At 58.3% G+C, this 19,882-nt stretch overlaps 1 protein-coding gene and 1 long non-coding RNA gene across 3 annotated transcripts in view; one reads left to right on the forward strand and one right to left on the reverse strand.

Moving 5' to 3' along the window:
- The window catches only part of CPSF1 (cleavage and polyadenylation specific factor 1), a 36,954-nt gene extending 27,486 nt beyond the window's left edge, over window positions 1-9,468 (reverse strand). For both annotated transcript variants that reach the window (XM_073329879.1, XM_073329878.1), the window contains exons 1-3: window positions 9,378-9,468; window positions 4,230-4,399; window positions 325-352 (exon numbers count right to left, since the gene is read on the reverse strand). In XM_073329879.1, the coding sequence (XP_073185980.1) occupies window positions 325-352; window positions 4,230-4,373 (172 nt within the window). In that variant the 5' untranslated portion in view covers window positions 4,374-4,399; window positions 9,378-9,468. The remainder of the gene's footprint in view (window positions 1-324; window positions 353-4,229; window positions 4,400-9,377) is intronic.
- A 46-nt stretch (window positions 9,469-9,514) lies between these two features.
- On the forward strand, window positions 9,515-17,066 carry LOC140906263 (uncharacterized). Its single transcript, XR_012157053.1, has 3 exons — window positions 9,515-9,732; window positions 12,228-12,326; window positions 13,650-17,066. It is a non-coding gene; the product is annotated as an uncharacterized lncRNA (long non-coding RNA).
- The last annotated feature ends 2,816 nt before the right edge of the window (window positions 17,067-19,882 follow it).

The raw sequence follows: 19,882 nt of genomic DNA on the forward strand, positions 1-19,882 counted from the left end.
CGCTCTGCAGGGCTCCACCTGGCCCACTTCCACCCCCTCCCTGCAGAGAGGAGTCACTGGCCTCACAGATGTCACCCCCAGATAGTCACTCCATACTGCCCCCTCTCATTCCACCCATGAGCCCTCCTTCCAGTCCCAGTGTGACCACCTCGCTGGGCCATGGCCTCTCTGCCAGCTCGTGACCTCAACAGGAAACGGAGGCTGTCCTGGGGTTCCATCCCTCCCTGCTCTCATCCCCCACATTCCAACCCCACCCTGGGGCGATCCCAGGAGCTGCAGCAGAGCCCAGACTGGCCCACCCCGGCATGCCCCAGTCCCACGTACCTGTGTTCCTGTCTCCTTTAGTGGAGGGCTGGAAGAAAGAGAAAGAACTTCATCAGAGTAGCTGCAATCAGACAGCCTGGATCCAGCGAGCCCAGCCGAGGCAGCTACTGCCCTCCTCTGGGGCAACTGGCCAAGGCATCTCTCAGTTCAATGCCAGAATGACATGAGTGCTCCTGAGGCCGAGGGGGTCTGGTCTTACTCAGAGGGGCAGCTCCAGAGCAGGCAACGGATGTAGAAGTTCCCCCTCCTCCACAGCTCTGCCGCTGCCCCTCAATCTTGGCCTGCAGATCCCCCTGTTATTCCTGGGCTTCCCCCCATACCCCCAGGCTCTGCCCATGCCTCTCAAGCCTGACCCACAAGGCCCAGCCCCCAGGCACATGCACCTAAACCCCTCTGAAAATAAGAAGAGACGTAAGTGCTAAGCACTCTAGTAACCCAGGCTAACCGAGCTAAGCCGAGCACAAGCACCTCTCTGGGTTCTCCATCTAGTCTATGTCTACGTCCCACAGATTCTCTCTAAGATCCACCCTTTCCTATCCATCCACACAGCTAAATCACTTGTGCAAGCTCTCATCAGCTTGTATCTTGATTACCACAATCTCCATCTCTCTGGCCTTGCTCCACCCATACCCTAGCCTGTCACGTTGAACGGGCCAGAGCTCTCTCTTCCTGCTGGGGAGAATTCTGCGCCACTGCGCATGTGCAGAATTCATGCCCCACACAGATTGCTTCGCTTCCCCGCAGAAAAATGGGGGGAAACAAAGGGAAGCCGCAAGAGCGGTCACGCGTCCCTCCCCAGCAGCATGGGTGCGTTGTTTCGGGCGCCCGGAGCAGCCAGCGGAGAGATAATCATTGTGGGGCTAAGGATGCTCTGGTCAGTGGCTCTTGCCCTGCACCAGGCTCAGGTGCTAGTCCCAGCTGGGCTGGGGAGACGGGACTTTCTCTTCCCCTGCAAGGAGCAGCCGGGGCCAACCCACTCCCAGAAACCTCCCCCAGCTGCAGGAAGCTCTGCACCTCCCCCCCACATTGCTCCTCAGCCGCAGGGGAGGGGTCACTGTACAGGGAGCTGCTCCCCGATCTGTCCAAGCCCTACGTATCCAGAACCCCCATACCCAGAACCCCTGCCGAGCCTCACCCTGCCCACATCTAGAACCCCCTCCCCACGAAGCTCCCCATGCCCGAACACCCACCCCACTGAACCTCACCCCCTGCATCTGGAGCCCCCCTGCACCCAGAGCACCCCCCACTGAGCCACACTCCCTGCAACCCAACCACGCCCCTCCAACCCCACCCCATCTACAACCAGATCCGTGCCGAGCCCCTCCCCTCTGCATGTGGTTCCCTACTCCTGCACCCAGACCATCCCCCACTGAGTCCCCCACACCCAGACCCCCCCTCCCACCTTCACCTGGATCCCCATGCAAAGTCCTATTCCCCCTTCACCTGGAACTCCCCAAGGAGGCCCTGTGCATCCAGATCTCCCACCAAGCCACTCGCACCCAGAGTGCCCCACACAGAATCCTCTCACCCCACACCTGGATCCCCCCACACTAAGCCTCTCTACACTTGGAAGCTGCTGGGCTGAGCCTGCTTGCCCCACACCTGGATCGGGGGCCAGGACGGGGTGTGCATGTGAGACTCAGTCCCTCTTGTTTGCTATCTTGGTGCACCTAGTCTGGAGGATTCTCCTGTGGGAATTCTGTGCCACTGCGCACGTGCAGAATTTATGTCCCCTGCAGATTTCTTTGTTTCCCTGCAGAAAAATGACTTTCAGACGGGGAAGCAAAGGGAACCCACAAGAGTGGTCATGCGACCCTCCCCAGCACTATGTTTCGGGGGCCCAGGGCAACCAGCAGAGAGGTAAATCACTGTGAGGCAGGACTCAGGAAGACCCGGCTTGTGGCTCTACCCTGCACCAGGCTTAGTTGCTAGTCTCGGCTAGGCTGGGGAGGATGGAACTTCCTTTTCCCCTGCAGAGCATCTGGGGCTGGGTCAGACACCCACCCCCAGATTTCTCCCCTGGCTGAAGGAAGCTCTGCAAACTCTCCCCCACACACACACTTCCTGCACCCATCGCTCCTCAGCTGCAGGAGCTGGGATCCCTGTACAGGGAGCTGCTCCCCCATCTGCTGTGCATCCAGACCCCCTCATACCCAGTCCCTCCCACTGAGCTTCAGACTCCCGCACTCAGAAAACCCCCATCCTCAATGAGCCCCACACCCCCTGCATCTGGACCACCCTGACGAGCAATCCACACCCAGATCCCCACCCCACCAAGCCCCAACCAGCTGCACCAGGACCCTCCACTGAGCCCCTCCCCCCCCCCCCACACACACACCCATACCTCCTGCCAAGCTCTATTCCCCCCACACCCAGACACCCCCCCGCTGAGCCCCAACCACCTTCACCTGGACACCCCTGCAGAGTCCCATTACTGTTGCACTCAGAACGCCCCCACCAACAAGTCCCTGTGCATCCAGATCCCCTTACACCTGCGTCCCCCGCTGAGCTACCCACATCCAGATTGCCCCACACAGAACCCTCTCAACCCACAGCTCGATCCCCCACACATACTAAACCCCTCCACACTTGGGTCCTGCCTTGCTGAGTCTGCCTGCCCACACCTGGTGCACTTGGCACAGAGGGACATGGCCCTGGAGTGATTCTGGGGCAGGCCTGGTCCTTGCGCTGTGTCAGGATTGGGTGCAGCCTCACTGCCGAGTCCATGTCCCGGGGATGAGCTGCACAGTGATCTCCCACCTCTGTAGAGCCAGAGGCCTGTGCTCTCCAATGCAGTGCTCCACATTTATTTGACAAATATAATTTGCAGAATTTTAAAATATTGTGTGCAGAATTTTTATATTTTTGGCACAGAATGCCCTCAGCAGTAGGAGGGGCAGGGCCCCAGGGTGTTTCTGGGACAGGCCTGGCCCTTGAGCTACAGCAGGGTCAGGTACAGCCCCACGGCCAAATCTGTGTCAGGGGGAGGGGAGACTGCAGGGTAATCTCCCACCTCAGTGCAGCCAGCAGCCTGTGTTCCCCACTGCCATGCCGGAGCCTCCACATTTATTGTCAAATAAAATATGCAGAATTTTGCAGAATTTTAAAATATGGTGCACAGAATTTTTATTTTTTTGGTGCAGAATTCCCTCAGGAGTAATTTTCAAACAAGCTCCTTCGTGCTTTCTGCCCTGCTGTCCCTTATGCTTGGGAAGCACTCGCTGTAAACATCCACAAAACTACCTCATCACTCTCCGTCAAAACCCTCCTCAAAGTTCTCCTTTGCCATGAGGCCTACAAAAATCTTAACAGTTAGGCTGCTGGTGGGCTGAGACCACAGCCTATCATGCTCAACAATGCTGTCTCAGTGCTTCTTTGTACTCTCCCCTCTGTCTGTATCCATCTGTTGTATCTTGTCTTATACTTAGGAAGCTTACTGAGATAGGACCTGCATTTTTGTTGTTTGTACAGCCCCTAGCATAGGGGGGTCCTGGTCCATGACTAAGGCTCCTAGGCACTATGGAAATACAAGTAATAAACAATAATAATAATAATAATAATTTACAAACACAGTTCCAGATTTTCTCTCTCCTTTGTGATTTATGAATGAAATTTCCTGGAAGGTATCCAAAGCTTTTATGGTTATGCACCTCCACTCAGAGAAGAATTAGTTCTGAGGTCCCAGGGGTCAAAAAATATAATGCTTTAATTTGATTAAAACACAAATTGGATTTGAGTTAGGAACACAGGACTGTAAGGGACCTCCTGAGTCACTGAGTCCTGTCCCTGATATCACAGGCAACCCGTAGATGCACATAGATAGGATCTGTAGAAACAGCTGCAGCACAGAAAGACACAGAGGGCTGGGTGGGATTGCTGGATGGTTTGGCGAGAGGACAAGGTACCTCTGAGTCATGGTTGAGCCTGTACACATAGAGCTGAGATGTTCCTGCCACTACGAGGTTGCGCTCCGCGTTGGAGAAGAAGTTGCAGTACATGGAGAACTCCACCCCCGTAGGGGGGTGGGCTTGTCTGTACACCGCATACATCCCCGGGGAATGTCAAGGCCACCAACCTGCCCAGGGACACAAAGGAAAGAGAAAGACAAATCGGCTGTGAGAACCACCAATAACCCTAGGGTTGCCAGAGAGACTACTGCTGTCCCAGGCCCTGCGAGATGGTGAGAGAGCCTAGCGCTGCAAAAGGGTGACAGCCCAGAGACCAATCCTCCTCCCCTGCGCACACCAGATCCTTGGCCATAAGAACAGGCCCTGCCTTGGCAGCCTGAGCCTCCTGCCAATCGTGAGGTAAACATTTCCCCCAGGGAACATCTTCACCCTGCTCCTCTGGGGGAGTCACTGGCTCTTGGGCTAAAGATATTATGGCAGCCAAATTTCCCAAGCAAGATTTGAGACCTGTTTCAAATGGAAACCTCCACACCACCTTAGCCAAGGAATCTCCCGGCACCAATCAGAGCCTGATGCTGGGGCAGAACGAGGGGGGCTGTTAACCCCCAGGCTGCAGGGCGGGAAGGACCATTCCCCAGGGCACAGTCCCACATGTTCACGGCTCAGCATTAAACCTTCCCTGGGGCCCAGGACACAGGCTGGGGGTGAGGGGCGGCTATGCCAGTCTGCAACCACCTCTCCCCCCATCGGCTCTGGATGTGAACAATATAGCAAGGGTGCCCTGTCATCTGGGGGGCAGCACCCCACTTCCCCCTGGAGGGACACAGAGCACCCCCTCACCCCACAGACCACCCCCCCAGGGACCCCTCCACAAACAGCTACCCCCTACACCCCCCCGGGATCACCCCCTCACCCCACAGACCACCCCTCCAGGGACCCCTCCACACACAGCTACCCCCCCACGCCCCCCCGGGATCACCCCCTCACCCCACAGACCACCCCTCCAGGGACCCCTCCACACACAGCTACCCCCCCCCACCCCCCCGGGATCACCCCCTCACCCCACAGACCACCCCCCCAGGGACCCCTCCACACACAGCTACCCCCCCACGCCCCCCCGGGATCACCCCCTCACCCCACAGACCACCCCCCCAGGGACCCCTCCACAAACAGCTACCCCCCCACCCCCCCGGGATCACCCCCTCACCCCACAGACCACCCCTCCAGGGACCCCTCCACACACAGCTACCCCCCCACCCCCCCGGGATCACCCCCTCACCCCACAGACCACCCCTCCAGGGACCCCTCCACACACATACCCCCCCACCCCCCCGGGATCACCCCCTCACCCCACAGACCACCCCCCCAGGGACCCCTCCACACACAGCTACCCCCCCCACCCCCCCGGGATCACCCCCTCACCCCACAGACCACCCCTCCAGGGACCCCTCCACACACAGCTACCCCCCCACCCCCCCGGGATCACCCCCTCACCCCACAGACCACCCCTCCAGGGACCCCTCCACACACCGCTACCCCCCCACGCCCCCCCGGGATCACCCCCTCACCCCACAGACCACCCCCCCAGGGACCCCTCCACAAACAGCTACCCCCTACACCCCCCCGGGATCACCCCCTCACCCCACAGACCACCCCTCCAGGGACCCCTCCACACACAGCTACCCCCCCACGCCCCCCCGGGATCACCCCCTCACCCCACAGACCACCCCCCCAGGGACCCCTCCACACACATACCCCCCCACCCCCCCGGGATCACCCCCTCACCCCACAGACCACCCCCCCAGGGACCCCTCCACACACAGCTACCCCCCCCACCCCCCCGGGATCACCCCCTCACCCCACAGACCACCCCTCCAGGGACCCCTCCACACACAGCTACCCCCCCACCCCCCCGGGATCACCCCCTCACCCCACAGACCACCCCTCCAGGGACCCCTCCACACACCGCTACCCCCCCACGCCCCCCCGGGATCACCCCCTCACCCCACAGACCACCCCTCCAGGGACCCCTCCACACACAGCTACCCCCCCCACCCCCCCGGGATCACCCCCTCACCCCACAGACCACCCCTCCAGGGACCCCTCCACACACAGCTACCCCCCCACGCCCCCCCGGGATCACCCCCTCACCCCACAGACCACCCCTCCAGGGACCCCTCCACACACAGCTACCCCCCCACACCCCCCCGGGATCACCCCCTCACCCCACAGACCACCCCCCCAGGGACCCCTCCACAAACAGCTACCCCCTACACCCCCCCCGGGATCACCCCCTCACCCCACAGACCACCCCTCCAGGGACCCCTCCACACACAGCTACCCCCCCACGCCCCCCCGGGATCACCCCCTCACCCCACAGACCACCCCTCCAGGGACCCCTCCACACACAGCTACCCCCCCACACCCCCCCCGGGATCACCCCCTTACCCCACAGACCACCCCTCCAGGGACCCCTCCACACACAGCTACCCCCCCACGCCCCCCCGGGATCACCCCCTCACCCCACAGACCACCCCTCCAGGGACCCCTCCACACACAGCTACCCCCCCACACCCCCCCCGGGATCACCCCCTTACCCCACAGACCACCCCTCCAGGGACCCCTCCACACACAGCTACCCCCCCACACCCCCCCCGGGATCACCCCCTCACCCCACAGACCACCCCTCCAGGGACCCCTCCACACACAGCTACCCCCCCCACCCCCCCGGGATCACCCCCTCACCCCACAGACCACCCCTCCAGGGACCCCTCCACACACATACCCCCCCACCCCCCCGGGATCACCCCCTCACCCCACAGACCACCCCTCCAGGGACCCCTCCACACACAGCTACCCCCCCCACCCCCCCGGGATCACCCCCTCACCCCACAGACCACCCCTCCAGGGACCCCTCCACACACAGCTACCCCCCCCACCCCCCCGGGATCACCCCCTCACCCCACAGACCACCCCCCCAGGGACCCCTCCACACACAGCTACCCCCCCACACCCCCCCGGGATCACCCCCTCACCCCACAGACCACCCCTCCAGGGACCCCTCCACACACAGCTACCCCCCCACACCCCCCCGGGATCACCCCCTCACCCCACAGACCACCCCTCCAGGGACCCCTCCACACACAGCTACCCCCCCACACCCCCCCGGGATCACCCCCTCACCCCACAGACCACCCCTCCAGGGACCCCTCCACACACAGCTACCCCCCCACGCCCCCCCGGGATCACCCCCTCACCCCACAGACCACCCCTCCAGGGACCCCTCCACACACAGCTACCCCCCCACGCCCCCCCGGGATCACCCCCTCACCCCACAGACCACCCCCCCAGGGACCCCTCCACAAACAGCTACCCCCTACACCCCCCCGGGATCACCCCCTCACCCCACAGACCACCCCTCCAGGGACCCCTCCACACACAGCTACCCCCCACACACCCCCGGGATCACCCCCTCACCCCACAGACCACCCCTCCAGGGACCCCTCCACACACAGCTACCCCCCCCCACCCCCCCGGGATCACCCCCTCACCCCACAGACCACCCCTCCAGGGACCCCTCCACACACCGCTACCCCCCCACGCCCCCCCGGGATCACCCCCTCACCCCACAGACCACCCCTCCAGGGACCCCTCCACACACAGCTACCCCCCCCCACCCCCCCGGGATCACCCCCTCACCCCACAGACCACCCCTCCAGGGACCCCTCCACACACAGCTACCCCCCCACGCCCCCCCGGGATCACCCCCTCACCCCACAGACCACCCCTCCAGGGACCCCTCCACACACAGCTACCCCCCCACACCCCCCCGGGATCACCCCCTCACCCCACAGACCACCCCCCCAGGGACCCCTCCACAAACAGCTACCCCCTACACCCCCCCCGGGATCACCCCCTCACCCCACAGACCACCCCTCCAGGGACCCCTCCACACACAGCTACCCCCCCACGCCCCCCCGGGATCACCCCCTCACCCCACAGACCACCCCTCCAGGGACCCCTCCACACACAGCTACCCCCCCACACCCCCCCCGGGATCACCCCCTTACCCCACAGACCACCCCTCCAGGGACCCCTCCACACACAGCTACCCCCCCACGCCCCCCCGGGATCACCCCCTCACCCCACAGACCACCCCTCCAGGGACCCCTCCACACACAGCTACCCCCCCACACACCCCCCGGGATCACCCCCTTACCCCACAGACCACCCCTCCAGGGACCCCTCCACACACAGCTACCCCCCCACACCCCCCCCGGGATCACCCCCTCACCCCACAGACCACCCCTCCAGGGACCCCTCCACACACAGCTACCCCCCCCACCCCCCCGGGATCACCCCCTCACCCCACAGACCACCCCTCCAGGGACCCCTCCACACACATACCCCCCCACCCCCCCGGGATCACCCCCTCACCCCACAGACCACCCCTCCAGGGACCCCTCCACACACAGCTACCCCCCCCACCCCCCCGGGATCACCCCCTCACCCCACAGACCACCCCTCCAGGGACCCCTCCACACACAGCTACCCCCCCCACCCCCCCGGGATCACCCCCTCACCCCACAGACCACCCCCCCAGGGACCCCTCCACACACAGCTACCCCCCCACACCCCCCCGGGATCACCCCCTCACCCCACAGACCACCCCTCCAGGGACCCCTCCACACACAGCTACCCCCCCACACCCCCCCGGGATCACCCCCTCACCCCACAGACCACCCCTCCAGGGACCCCTCCACACACAGCTACCCCCCCACACCCCCCCGGGATCACCCCCTCACCCCACAGACCACCCCCCCAGGGACCCCTCCACACACAGCTACCCCCCCCCACCCCCCCGGGATCACCCCCTCACCCCACAGACCACCCCTCCAGGGACCCCTCCACAAACAGCTACCCCCCACGCCCCCCCGGGATCACCCCCTCATCCCCGAGACCGCCCCCCCTCAGGAACCCCCAGCCCCCAGACACCCCTACCCGTACGGACCGCCCCCCCCCCCAGGGACCCCTCCACACACAGCTACCCCCGCATCCCCCCCGCGGGATCACCCCACAGACCGCCCCCCCTCAGGGAGCCCCGCCTGCGCTCCCCGGCTCGACCCAGACCCCCCCGCCCCTCACCTGCCCGCCCCCCCCGGAGTCTCCTCATGCAGCCGCCGCCGGAAGCGCCGGGTCCCGCGCCGGCCTGAGGCCACCATAGAGCGCAGCGACGTCAGAGCTAGAGTGGCCGCGAGGGGGCGGGCCTAGTCGGGACCATAGAGCCAGGGCCAGCCCCGCCCTCTCGCGGGGAGGGGGGTGGATTGCGCCTGCGCCGCCCCTCTCCCGCCTGCGGGGGTTCGAACCCGGGTCCCCAGGGGCATCCCGCCCCTCTGCGCCCGGACGCCTGGGTTCCCTGCCCGGCTCTACGAGCGCTGGCCGCGCGCCGTGACGGAGCCGGGGGCAGGCCCCGGGGCTGGGACCGGTGGCCGTGGGGCAGGTACGGGGGCTGGGACTGGGGGCGCGGGGCAGGCACAGAGGCTGGGACCAGGGGCAGGGGGGGTGTGGGGCAGGTACAGGGGCTGGGACTGGGGGCGCGGGGCAGGCACAGAGGCTGGGACCAGGGGCAGGGGACATGGGGCAGGCCAAGGGGCTGGGCCCAGGGGCAGGGGGCGGGGGCCAGGTACAGGGGCTGGGACAGGGGGGCGTGGGACAGGCACAGAGGCTGGGACCAGGGGGCAGGTACGGGGGTTGGGACTGGGGGAGCGGGGCAGGCCCAGGGGCTGAGCCCAGGGGCAGGGGGGCGCGGGGCAGGCCCAGGGGCTGAGCCCAGGGGCAGGGGGCGCGGGGCAGGTACAGGGGCTGGGACCAGGGGGCAGGTACGGGGGTTGGGACTGGGGGAGCGGGGCAGGCACCGGGGCTGAGCCCGGGGGCATGGGGCAGGCCCAGGGGCTGAGCCCAGGGGCAGGGGGCGCGGGGCAGGCCCAGGGGCTGAGCCCAGGGGCAGGGGGCGCGGGGCAGGCCCAGGGGCTGAGCCCAGGGGCAGGGGGACATGGGGCAGGCCCAGGGGCTGAGCCCAGGGGACATGGGGCAGGCCCAGGGGCTGAGCCCAGGGGCAGGGGACATGGGGCAGGCCCAGGGGCTGAGCCCAGGGGCAGGGGGCGCGGGGCAGGCACAGAGGCTGGGACCAGGGGCAGGGGACATGGGGCAGGCCAAGGGGCTGAGCCCAGGGGCAGGGGGGCGCGGGGCAGGCCCAGGGGCAGGGGGCATGGGGCAGGTACAGGGGCTGGGACAGGGGGGCGTGGGACAGGCACAGAGGCTGGGACCAGGGGGCAGGTACGGGGGTTGGGACTGGGGGAGCAGGGCAGGCCCAGGGGCTGAGCCCAGGGGCAGGGGGGCGCGGGGCAGGCCCAGGGGCTGAGCCCAGGGGCAGGGGGCATGGGGCAGGTACAGGGGCTGGGACAGGGGGGCATGGGACAGGCACAGAGGCTGGGACCAGGGGGCAGGTACGGGGGTTGGGACTGGGGGAGCGGGGCAGGCCCAGGGGCTGAGCCCAGGGGCAGGGGGCAGGTACAGGGGCTGGGACCGGGGGGCGTGGGACAGGCACAGAGGCTGGGACCAGGGGGCAGGTACGGGGGTTGGGACTGGGGGAGCGGGGCAGGCCCAGGGGCTGAGCCCAGGGGCAGGGGGGCGCGGGGCAGGCCCAGGGGCTGAGCCCAGGGGCAGGGGGCGCGGGGCAGGTACAGGGGCTGGGACCAGGGGGCAGGTACGGGGGTTGGGACTGGGGGAGCGGGGCAGGCACCGGGGCTGAGCCCGGGGGCATGGGGCAGGCCCAGGGGCTGAGCCCGGGGGCAGGGGGGCGCAGGGCAGGCCCAGGGGCTGAGCCCAGGGGCAGGGGGCGCGGGGCAGGCCCAGGGGCTGAGCCCAGGGGCAGGGGGCGCGGGGCAGGCCCAGGGGCTGAGCCCAGGGGCAGGGGGACATGGGGCAGGCCCAGGGGCTGAGCCCAGGGGACATGGGGCAGGCCCAGGGGCTGAGCCCAGGGGCAGGGGACATGGGGCAGGCCCAGGGGCTGAGCCCAGGGGCAGGGGGCGCGGGGCAGGTACAGGGGCTGGGACCAGGGGGCAGGTACGGGGGTTGGTTCTGGGGGCGCGGGGCAGGCCCAGGGGCAGGGGGGCGCGGGGCAGGCCCAGGGGCTGAGCCCAGGGGCAGGGGGCGGGGGGCAGGTACAGGGGCTGGGACCAGGGGGCAGGTACGGGGGTTGGGACTGGGGGCGCGGGGCAGGCCCCGGGGCTGAGCCCAGGGGCAGGGGGGCGCGGGGCAGGCCCAGGGGCTGAGCCCAGGGGCAGGGGGGCGCGGGGCAGGCCCAGGGGCTGAGCCCAGGGGCAGGGGGCGGGGGCCAGGTACAGGGGCTGGGACAGGGGGGCGTGGGACAGGAACAGAGGCTGGGACTAGGGGGCAGGTACGGGGGTTGGGACTGGGGGAGCAGGGCAGGCACCGGGGCTGAGCCCAGGGGCAGGGGGCATGGGGCAGGCACAGGGGCTGGTGGCAGCAGATGGCTATTGGCAACAGAGCGGTGGCGTAAACGGTGGCAGAACGAACAGCAGTGGTCAGAGCGAGCAGGGAGCAGCTGGAGGAACGAGCAAGGGGCTTCTTGCCCCCCACCTGGGAGGTGAACTCACGTGAAAGCACCTCTGAACTCTGAGTCTCCACTGACCAAGGACAACACTGATGAGTGGGGTGTGGTGGAGGGAAAAGCGAGGGGCACGTTAAATAAACATTTTGTTTGTTGGACTATATTTTAGTGACTTTGCTCCAGAATGCTAGATTTGTGACTGGGAATGGAAACTTGTAGACATGTTTCCTAGTAGGCCAAGATTTTTAAAATGCATTATTTGCCAAGGTTGTTATCTCACCTCGTTGCTATCTTGAGAGGTCATTATGTTGGGGAGTTTCTGTACTAAACATTTTTATTATTATAATTATTTTTTACATAAGAATGGTCATACTGGGTCAGACCAATGGTCCATCTAGCCCAGTATCCTGTCTTCTGACAGTGGTCAAGACCAGGTGCTTCAGAGGGAATGAACAGAACAGGTAACCATCAAATGATCCATCCCCTGTTGCCCATTCCCAGCTTCTGGCAAACAGGCTAGGGACACTCAGAGCATGGTGTTGCATCCCTCCCCATCCTGGCTAATAGCCACTGATGGACCTAGTCTCCAGAAATTTATCTAGTTCTTTTTTTAATCCTGTTATAGTTTTGGTCTTCACAGCATCCCCTGGCAAAGAGTTCCACGGGTTGATTTTATGTTGTGTGAAGAAGTACTTCCTTTTGTTTTTTTTAAAATCTGCTGCCTATTAATTTCATTGGGTGACTGCTAGTTCTTGTGTTATATGAAGGATTAAATAACATTTCCTTATTCGCTTTCTTCACACCAGACAAGATTTTATAGACCTCTATCATATTTCCCCCCTTAGTCATCTCTTTTCTAAGCTGAACATTCCCAGTCATTTTAATCTCTCCTCCTGTTTAATACCCCTAATAATCCGAATACAGACTAACACGGCTGTTCCTCTGAAACCTAATCATTTTAGTTGCCCATCTCTGTACCTTTTCCAATTCCAATATATCTTTTTTTGGGATGGGGTGACCAGATCTGCACACAGTATTCAAGGTGTGCATGTACCATGGATTTATAGAGAGGCAATATGATATTTTCTGTCTTATTATCTATCCCTTTCCTAATGATTCCCAACATTCTGTTTGCTTTTTTTGACTGCCGCTGCACACTGAGTGGATGTTGTCAGAGAACCATCCACAATGACTCCAAGATCTTTTTCTTGAGTGGTAACAGCTAATTCAGACTCCATCATTTTGTATGTATAGTTGAGATTGTTTTCCAATGTGCATTACTTTGCATTTATCAACACTGAATTTCATCTGCCATTTTGTTGCCCAGTCACCCAGTTTTGTGAGATCCCTTTGTAGCTCTTCACAGTCTGCCTGGGACTTAACTATCTTGAATAGTTTTGTATCATCTGCAGATTTTGCCCCCTCACTGTTTACGCCTTTTTCCAGATCATTTATGAATATGTTGAACAGTAATGGTCCCAGTACCGACCCCTCAGGGACACCTCTATTTATCTTTCTCCATTCTGAAAATTGATAATTTATTCCTACCCTTTGTTTGCCATCTTTTAACCAGTTACTGATCCATGAGAGGACCTTCCCTCTTATCCCATGATGGCTTACTTTTCAAAAGTCAATTTAAATTAAATACATTTTTTTTTAATTTATATTTTTTTAGAAATCTAGACCTGTTATGTGTTTTGGTGTAACTTGCATTATCATGATGTTAAATTTGCATTATCCTAACAAAACATTTAGTTTATTCATATCTCTTTTATATGTTTCAGGTCAAAGTGAAAATGAAAAGACAAAAAACAATACAACAGGTTTTCCACTCAAAGGCCTCAAAAACTAACCAAGGTGAAGAACACGTCAAAAACCAAGAATATATCAACATGTCATCTGAAGGTTCAAGTGGTGGATCTACATCCGACCAGCCCAAAGCACGAATATAGCTACCTACTGAAGAAACCGTGTCTCCAAGACCTAAAGGCAGTTCCCAATGTTTGTCGGTCAAAGTGTTCCCATTTATTGAAGTTACAAAAGATGGCTACTGGTGCACCTCTTGCAAAAAAGCTTATGAAGAAGGAAAGCTTCCCAATGCTACAATTGGTAAAAGTGGAGGAGCTGGGTTTGTCAGACCGATCAGCAAAGCCAATGTTGACAAAGTACGTGAAAAGGCTGCAAAACACCAGGCCTCTGGAGTGCATCAACATGCAGAAAGCCTTATAAGCCCCTTTTCAAAGCCAATTTTAGACATACTTAATGAGGCTGATAAGAATGCTGGAGACACAACACAGTTTATGCGAACAAACATGGCTGTGGCATCCTACTTTCTATTTAAGCAAGAGACACCACACACTACAAACTGGAGGCCAATGTGAAGTGCATTGTCACTTGTTCATCCTGGAGTTGAACACTGGTTCCGAAAAAGACCAGCAAATGCTCACTGTCTTTCTGCAAGAAACTCCACTGACTGGCTAGGAGCATGCGGTGCAACAGTGAAAGACTCAGCAGCTGAAAAAGTGAAGAGCTCTCACCACATTCAAAAAATTTGCATACATGGCTGATGAATGAACCGGTGCAAATGGGCATAAAGTATTAAGTCATTGTGTGTGTTATCTTGATGTCAGGGGTAGGCCAGTAGATGCATTTCTACATGTTCAAGTTATAGAAGACACATCGGCTGCATCTGTGACAACCCACATCTTAGGAGAGTTAAATGCTTGTCAGTTGGACCCCAGACAGATGGCTGCTTGTGCATTTGATGGAGCTGCAAACTTCTCTGGAAGACATGGTGGAGTACAAGCTTTGCTCAGAGAAAAGTGTAACCCTGTTCGCTCCTATACGCACGGCAGAGGCCATCTACTCCAACTAGCACAAGTACGAGCTGCAAAATCTTCAAAAGACATTAAAAAAGCTATAAATTTAATGTCTTCATTGTATTCTTTTTTCAGCAAGAGTCCAAAAAGACTGAATATCTTGGAAAATATAGAAGATACACTGGGACTGAAGTTCAAATTAGTCCAACCTGGGAAAACCCGCTGGCTTTCTCATGAGCGATCCTTGGCTGTTGTCTTAAAATTACTCCAGCCATTATTACTGGCTTTGGAAAGTATCTACTAACGTGGGATGGATCTAAGTAGTGAGGCTGGTGGATTACTTTTGATACTACATTCAGAGAAGACTATTGCCATTCTCTCTCTTAAGTCTACTGTTGAAACCACTTGGATCATTAAACAATGCCATCCAGGCATCTGCTACAACAGTAGTAGATCTTTGTCCAGCAAGAGAGGCTACATTTGGATCAATCAGAGAGCTATCCATTGAAAAAGTACTGGAAGAAGCAAAGACTTCAGTCCAGAAGTTGACTAATGAAGGCATTTGTACTGAATCCTTAAGTGAAGAAGACAAGAAGTGTTTGTTAAGACAACTGAAAAAGTACACAGCCTTGATTCTTAAAAATCTACAGCAGCAACTTCTAGATTCTACTCACCATCTACGCAGCTTTTACAGATCCCTGTCCTATAAAACACCGACAGCGGAGTGGAGTGAGGCACGACCAGCCATGGGGCTGCCATGTGCTCAGGACAAAATAGAGAATTCGAACACAGAGTGGAATATCATACGACGAATGAATGAAGATTTGACTTCAACTTCTTTTTTATCATCACTAGTGGCTCGACCCGATCTTTGTGCTCTGTTTCCTGGGATGAAGGAAGTAGGAATTCATCTCTTGCTACTCCCAGTCACAACAGCTACAGCTGAGCGTTCTTTTTCATCATTGACTAGAATTTTGTGTTCTGAAAGAAGTCGCCTTCTGCCTGATCCTGTGAATGAACTAGTGAGCGTATCAATTGAAGAAATGGAAGTACCGGGCCCATGAGAAGCCACCAAAGATGAACGCATGGCATTCAAGAAGTTCATTAACAGAGTTGTGCAAAATTATAACAAGAAACCAAGAAGGATGTAGACGTAGTGCTTCATAGAATGCTTGAGTAGCCAACTTTCATAGAATCATAGAATATCAGGGTTGGAAGGGACCTCATGAGGTCATCTAGTCCAACCCCCTGCTCAAAGAAGGACCAATCCCCAATGAAATCATCCCAGCCAGGGCTTTGTCAAGCCTGACCTTAAAAACTTCTAAGGAAGGAGATTCCACCACCTCCCTAGGCAACGCATTCCAGTGTTTCACCACCCTCCTAGTGAAAACGTTTTTCCTAATATCCAACCTAAACCTCCCCCACTGCAACTTGAGACCATTACTCCTTGTCCTGTCCTCTTCTACCACTGAGAATAGTCTAGAATCATCCTCTCTGGAACCACCTCTCAGGTAGTTGAAAGCAGCTATCAAATCCCCCCTCATTCTTCTCTTCCGCAGACTAAACAATCCCAGTTCCCTCAGACTCTCCTCATAACTCATGTGTTCCAGACCCCTAATCATTTTTGTTGCCCTTCGCTGGACTCTCTCCAATTTATCCACATCCTTCTTGTAGTGTGGGGCCCAAAACTGGACACAGTACTCCAGATGAGGCCTCACCAATGTCGAATAGAGGGGGACGATCACGTCCCTCGATCTGCTCGCTATGCCCCTACTTATACATCCCAAAATGCCATTGGCCTTCTTGGCAACAAGGGCACACTGCTGACTCATATCCAGCTTCTCGTCCACTGTCACCCCTAGGTCCTTTTCCGCAGAACTGCTGCCTAGCCATTCGGTCCCTAATCTGTAGCGCTGCATTGGGTTCTTCCGTCCTAAGTGCAGGACCCTGCACTTATCCTTATTGAACCTCATCAGATTTCTTTTGGCCCAATCCTCCAATTTGTCTAGGTCCTTCTGTATCCTATCCCTGCCCTCCAGCGTATCTACCACTCCTCCCAGTTTAGTATCATCCGCAAATTTGCTGAGAGTGCAATCCACACCATCCTCCAGATCATTTATGAAGATATTGAACAAAACCGGCCCCAAGACCGACCCCTAAGGCACTCCACTTGACACCGGCTGCCAACTAGACATGGAGCCATTGATCACTACCCGTTGAGCCCGACAATCTAGCCAACTTTCTACCCACCTTATGGTGCATTCATCCAGCCCGTACTTCTTTAACTTGCTGACAAGAATACTGTGGGAGACCGTGTCAAAAGCTTTAATTTGTGTGATTTTAAAACATGAGTTGAATCTAATAAAAGGGTCATGAAACATTTTTCAGTTTTTACTATGGTGCATTACAGCCCACCTTCACCCTCATAGTCTCACCCTTCATCAGCCCTGACACACACCCCCTGTAAATTTGAACACACACCCCCCCATTTCAATTCCTGGGGAAACCACTAGTGGGGCAGGCACAGGGGCTGAGCCCGGGACCAGGGGGCAGTAGGTGCGGGGCAGGCATAGGGGCTTAGCCTTGGACCAGCGGGTGGGGGTGTGGGCCTGGGTCCGGGAGCAGTAGGCAGGGCCCACCGGGCTATCAGAGAGGGGCCATCCCTAGCATGGCTCTCACTGAGTGGCATGGGAGGAGGTTATGGGTATGTTATAAGGGAACATGCCCCCCCACACACACTGGGTGCATTGCAGGGGGGATGTGCAGGGGAGCACCCGGATTTGTCCCCTAGCCCTGTTCCCCCCGCGGAGGAGCCCTCGGATCGGGGGGGCGGGGATTCCAGGTGCCTGCTGATCAGTTTGCCCATGTGGGCTGCCTAAGGGAAGGGCAGGGATCAGCTCCCTCGCAGCTCACGCGGGGAAAGTGACCAGCAGGCACAGAGCCCCTGGAGTCACTGCTTGCCCCTTCCTGCCAGGCCATTAGGGGGGCAGAAGGAATGTGCTTGGGGGGGGCACTGTGCCCACTGGTCAGTTTCCCACATGGACCATGGCTGTTTTCAGCGAGGAGAGCCAGGCTTCTAGGCTGCTTCCCAACCCAGGGGAGCACTCAGCTGCTAGATGGGGGGACAGGACTTCCCTTGCAGGGAGCCACTGGGGTGGTCAGACCTACCCCCAGGAGCCTCCCCTGGTTGCAGGAAGCTTTGCACTCCCCCCTGCTTCCTGCCCCCATCGCTCCTTACCCATGGGGGGTGGGGTCACTGTATGGGAAGTTTTCCCCCCCTTCTGCCCAACCATCATGCATCTGGACCCCACCTGCTAAGCCCTCCCCCCAGCACCCAGACAGCCCCCCACGGAGCTCCAACCACCTTCACCTGGACCCCCCCCCGTAGAGTCCCATTCCCCCTGCACCCAGAATCCTCCAATGAGCCCCTGTGCATCCACATCCCCCCCACATCTGAGAACTTGAATCCTGCCAGGCTGAGCCTGCCTGCCCCATATCTGGCTTGGAGGGCACAGCTGGGCATGCCTGTGAGACTGTGTCTCTTGCTCACTATCCTGGTGCACCTGGCATGGAGGGGCAGGGGACAGGCTTTAGCAATGGTTTGATGTGGGCATTGCATGTGTTGAAGCAAAGTGTAATTACTGGGTGTGACGTTATTGACTTGAACTGGGACCATATAGAACATTGTTGCGACCAAGATCCTGTAGTGGCACCAAATCGTGTATAAAGGGGGTCGAATAAGGCGTCTAAGACGAGGTTATGGTTTGCTGGTTAGGATTATGTGATCTGTTTGCATGTATCGTTTTTGTATTTAAAGATACATGTATTGGCTCTATACTGTCTGTATGCTATGCTTCTGGGTGACACCCCAGACAAGTTGATGACAGCTCTGCCTAGCCTGCTTGATGGCCCATTGAGGACCATCCGCTGTACAACTGACCCATTAAGAGAAGGCAGACGCCCCTTGGGACTCAGCAAGGTGTGCAGGGACCTGCCTAGGAACAGAACTCTGAGGTTTTTCCAGGCCATGGGATGGACAGCTTGTCTTTGGGACAAAGAAAGACAGACCACATGGCAAAAGACTATAAAAGGCTGCTGCAGCTCCTCCATCTTGTCTTCAATCCTGCTTCATACCTCTGGAGGGACATTGCTACACTGAAGCTTTGAACCAAGGACTGAAGGACACATCCCAGCTGTGGATGGACTCCAGAGACTGGATTTGAACCTGCCGTTTATTCCATCCCTGCTGCAAGCCTGAACCAAGAACTTGGCCGTTACTGTATGTCATTGATTCCATTGAACCCATTCTAGCTCTCATCTCTATCCTTTTCCTTTTATGAATAAAGCTTTAGATTTTAGATTCTAAAGGATTGGCAACAGCATGATTTGTGGGTAAGATCTGATTTGTATATTGACCTGGGTCCGGGGCTTGGTCCTTTGGGATCGAGAGAACCTTTTTCTTTTACTGGGGTATTGGTTTTCATAACCATTCGTCCCCATAACGAGGGGCAATGGTGATGATACTGGGAAACTGGAGTGTCTAAGGGAATTGCTTGTGTGACTTGTGGTTAGCCAGTGGGGTAAAACCAAGGTCTTCTCTGTCTGGCTGGTTTGGTTTGCCTTGGTATGCACAGAAACTCCAGTCTGGGGCTGTAACCGCCCTGCTTGAAGCAATTTGTCCTGAATTGGCACTCTCAGTTGGGTCCCACCAGAACCAGCATCATTACACTGGGCATGGTCTGTTTTGGGCTGAAAAAACAGTTTAGACTTGTTTTACTGAACAGCAACAAAAGATAGCAGCCCTCCCATCCCAGGAGAACATGACACAGGGAAAGAGAAAATTTATCTCCTGGTCTTTCTGAAAGACATATTTGATCATATGTCATATAAGGGTTTTATTTCCATTTTGTAAGGATAATAAATACAATGTGGTTATTAAAAATACCATTAACTCTGTGGCAAGCGATGCAGGCAGATCTGCTTCGTGCAAAGGGTAAGATACGGGTGCCATAAGGAGAACTCAGTTTGGAGTGGGCCATACAAATCTTGTTTTGTAGATGTTTCTTTCCCTTTTCTTCCCTTCCTGCCTGCTTGCCCGGAGTCTGGGGACAAACTGAAAGCTGAATTCAACGGAAGTTCCTGTGATTTCAGGTCCTCGCTTTCAAGCGGACCCAGGTTCGCTGGACACCTAAATGGAG

The sequence above is a fragment of the Lepidochelys kempii genome, chromosome 2 (assembly GCF_965140265.1).
Source record: "Lepidochelys kempii isolate rLepKem1 chromosome 2, rLepKem1.hap2, whole genome shotgun sequence".
NCBI classification, from domain to species: domain Eukaryota; kingdom Metazoa; phylum Chordata; order Testudines; family Cheloniidae; genus Lepidochelys; species Lepidochelys kempii.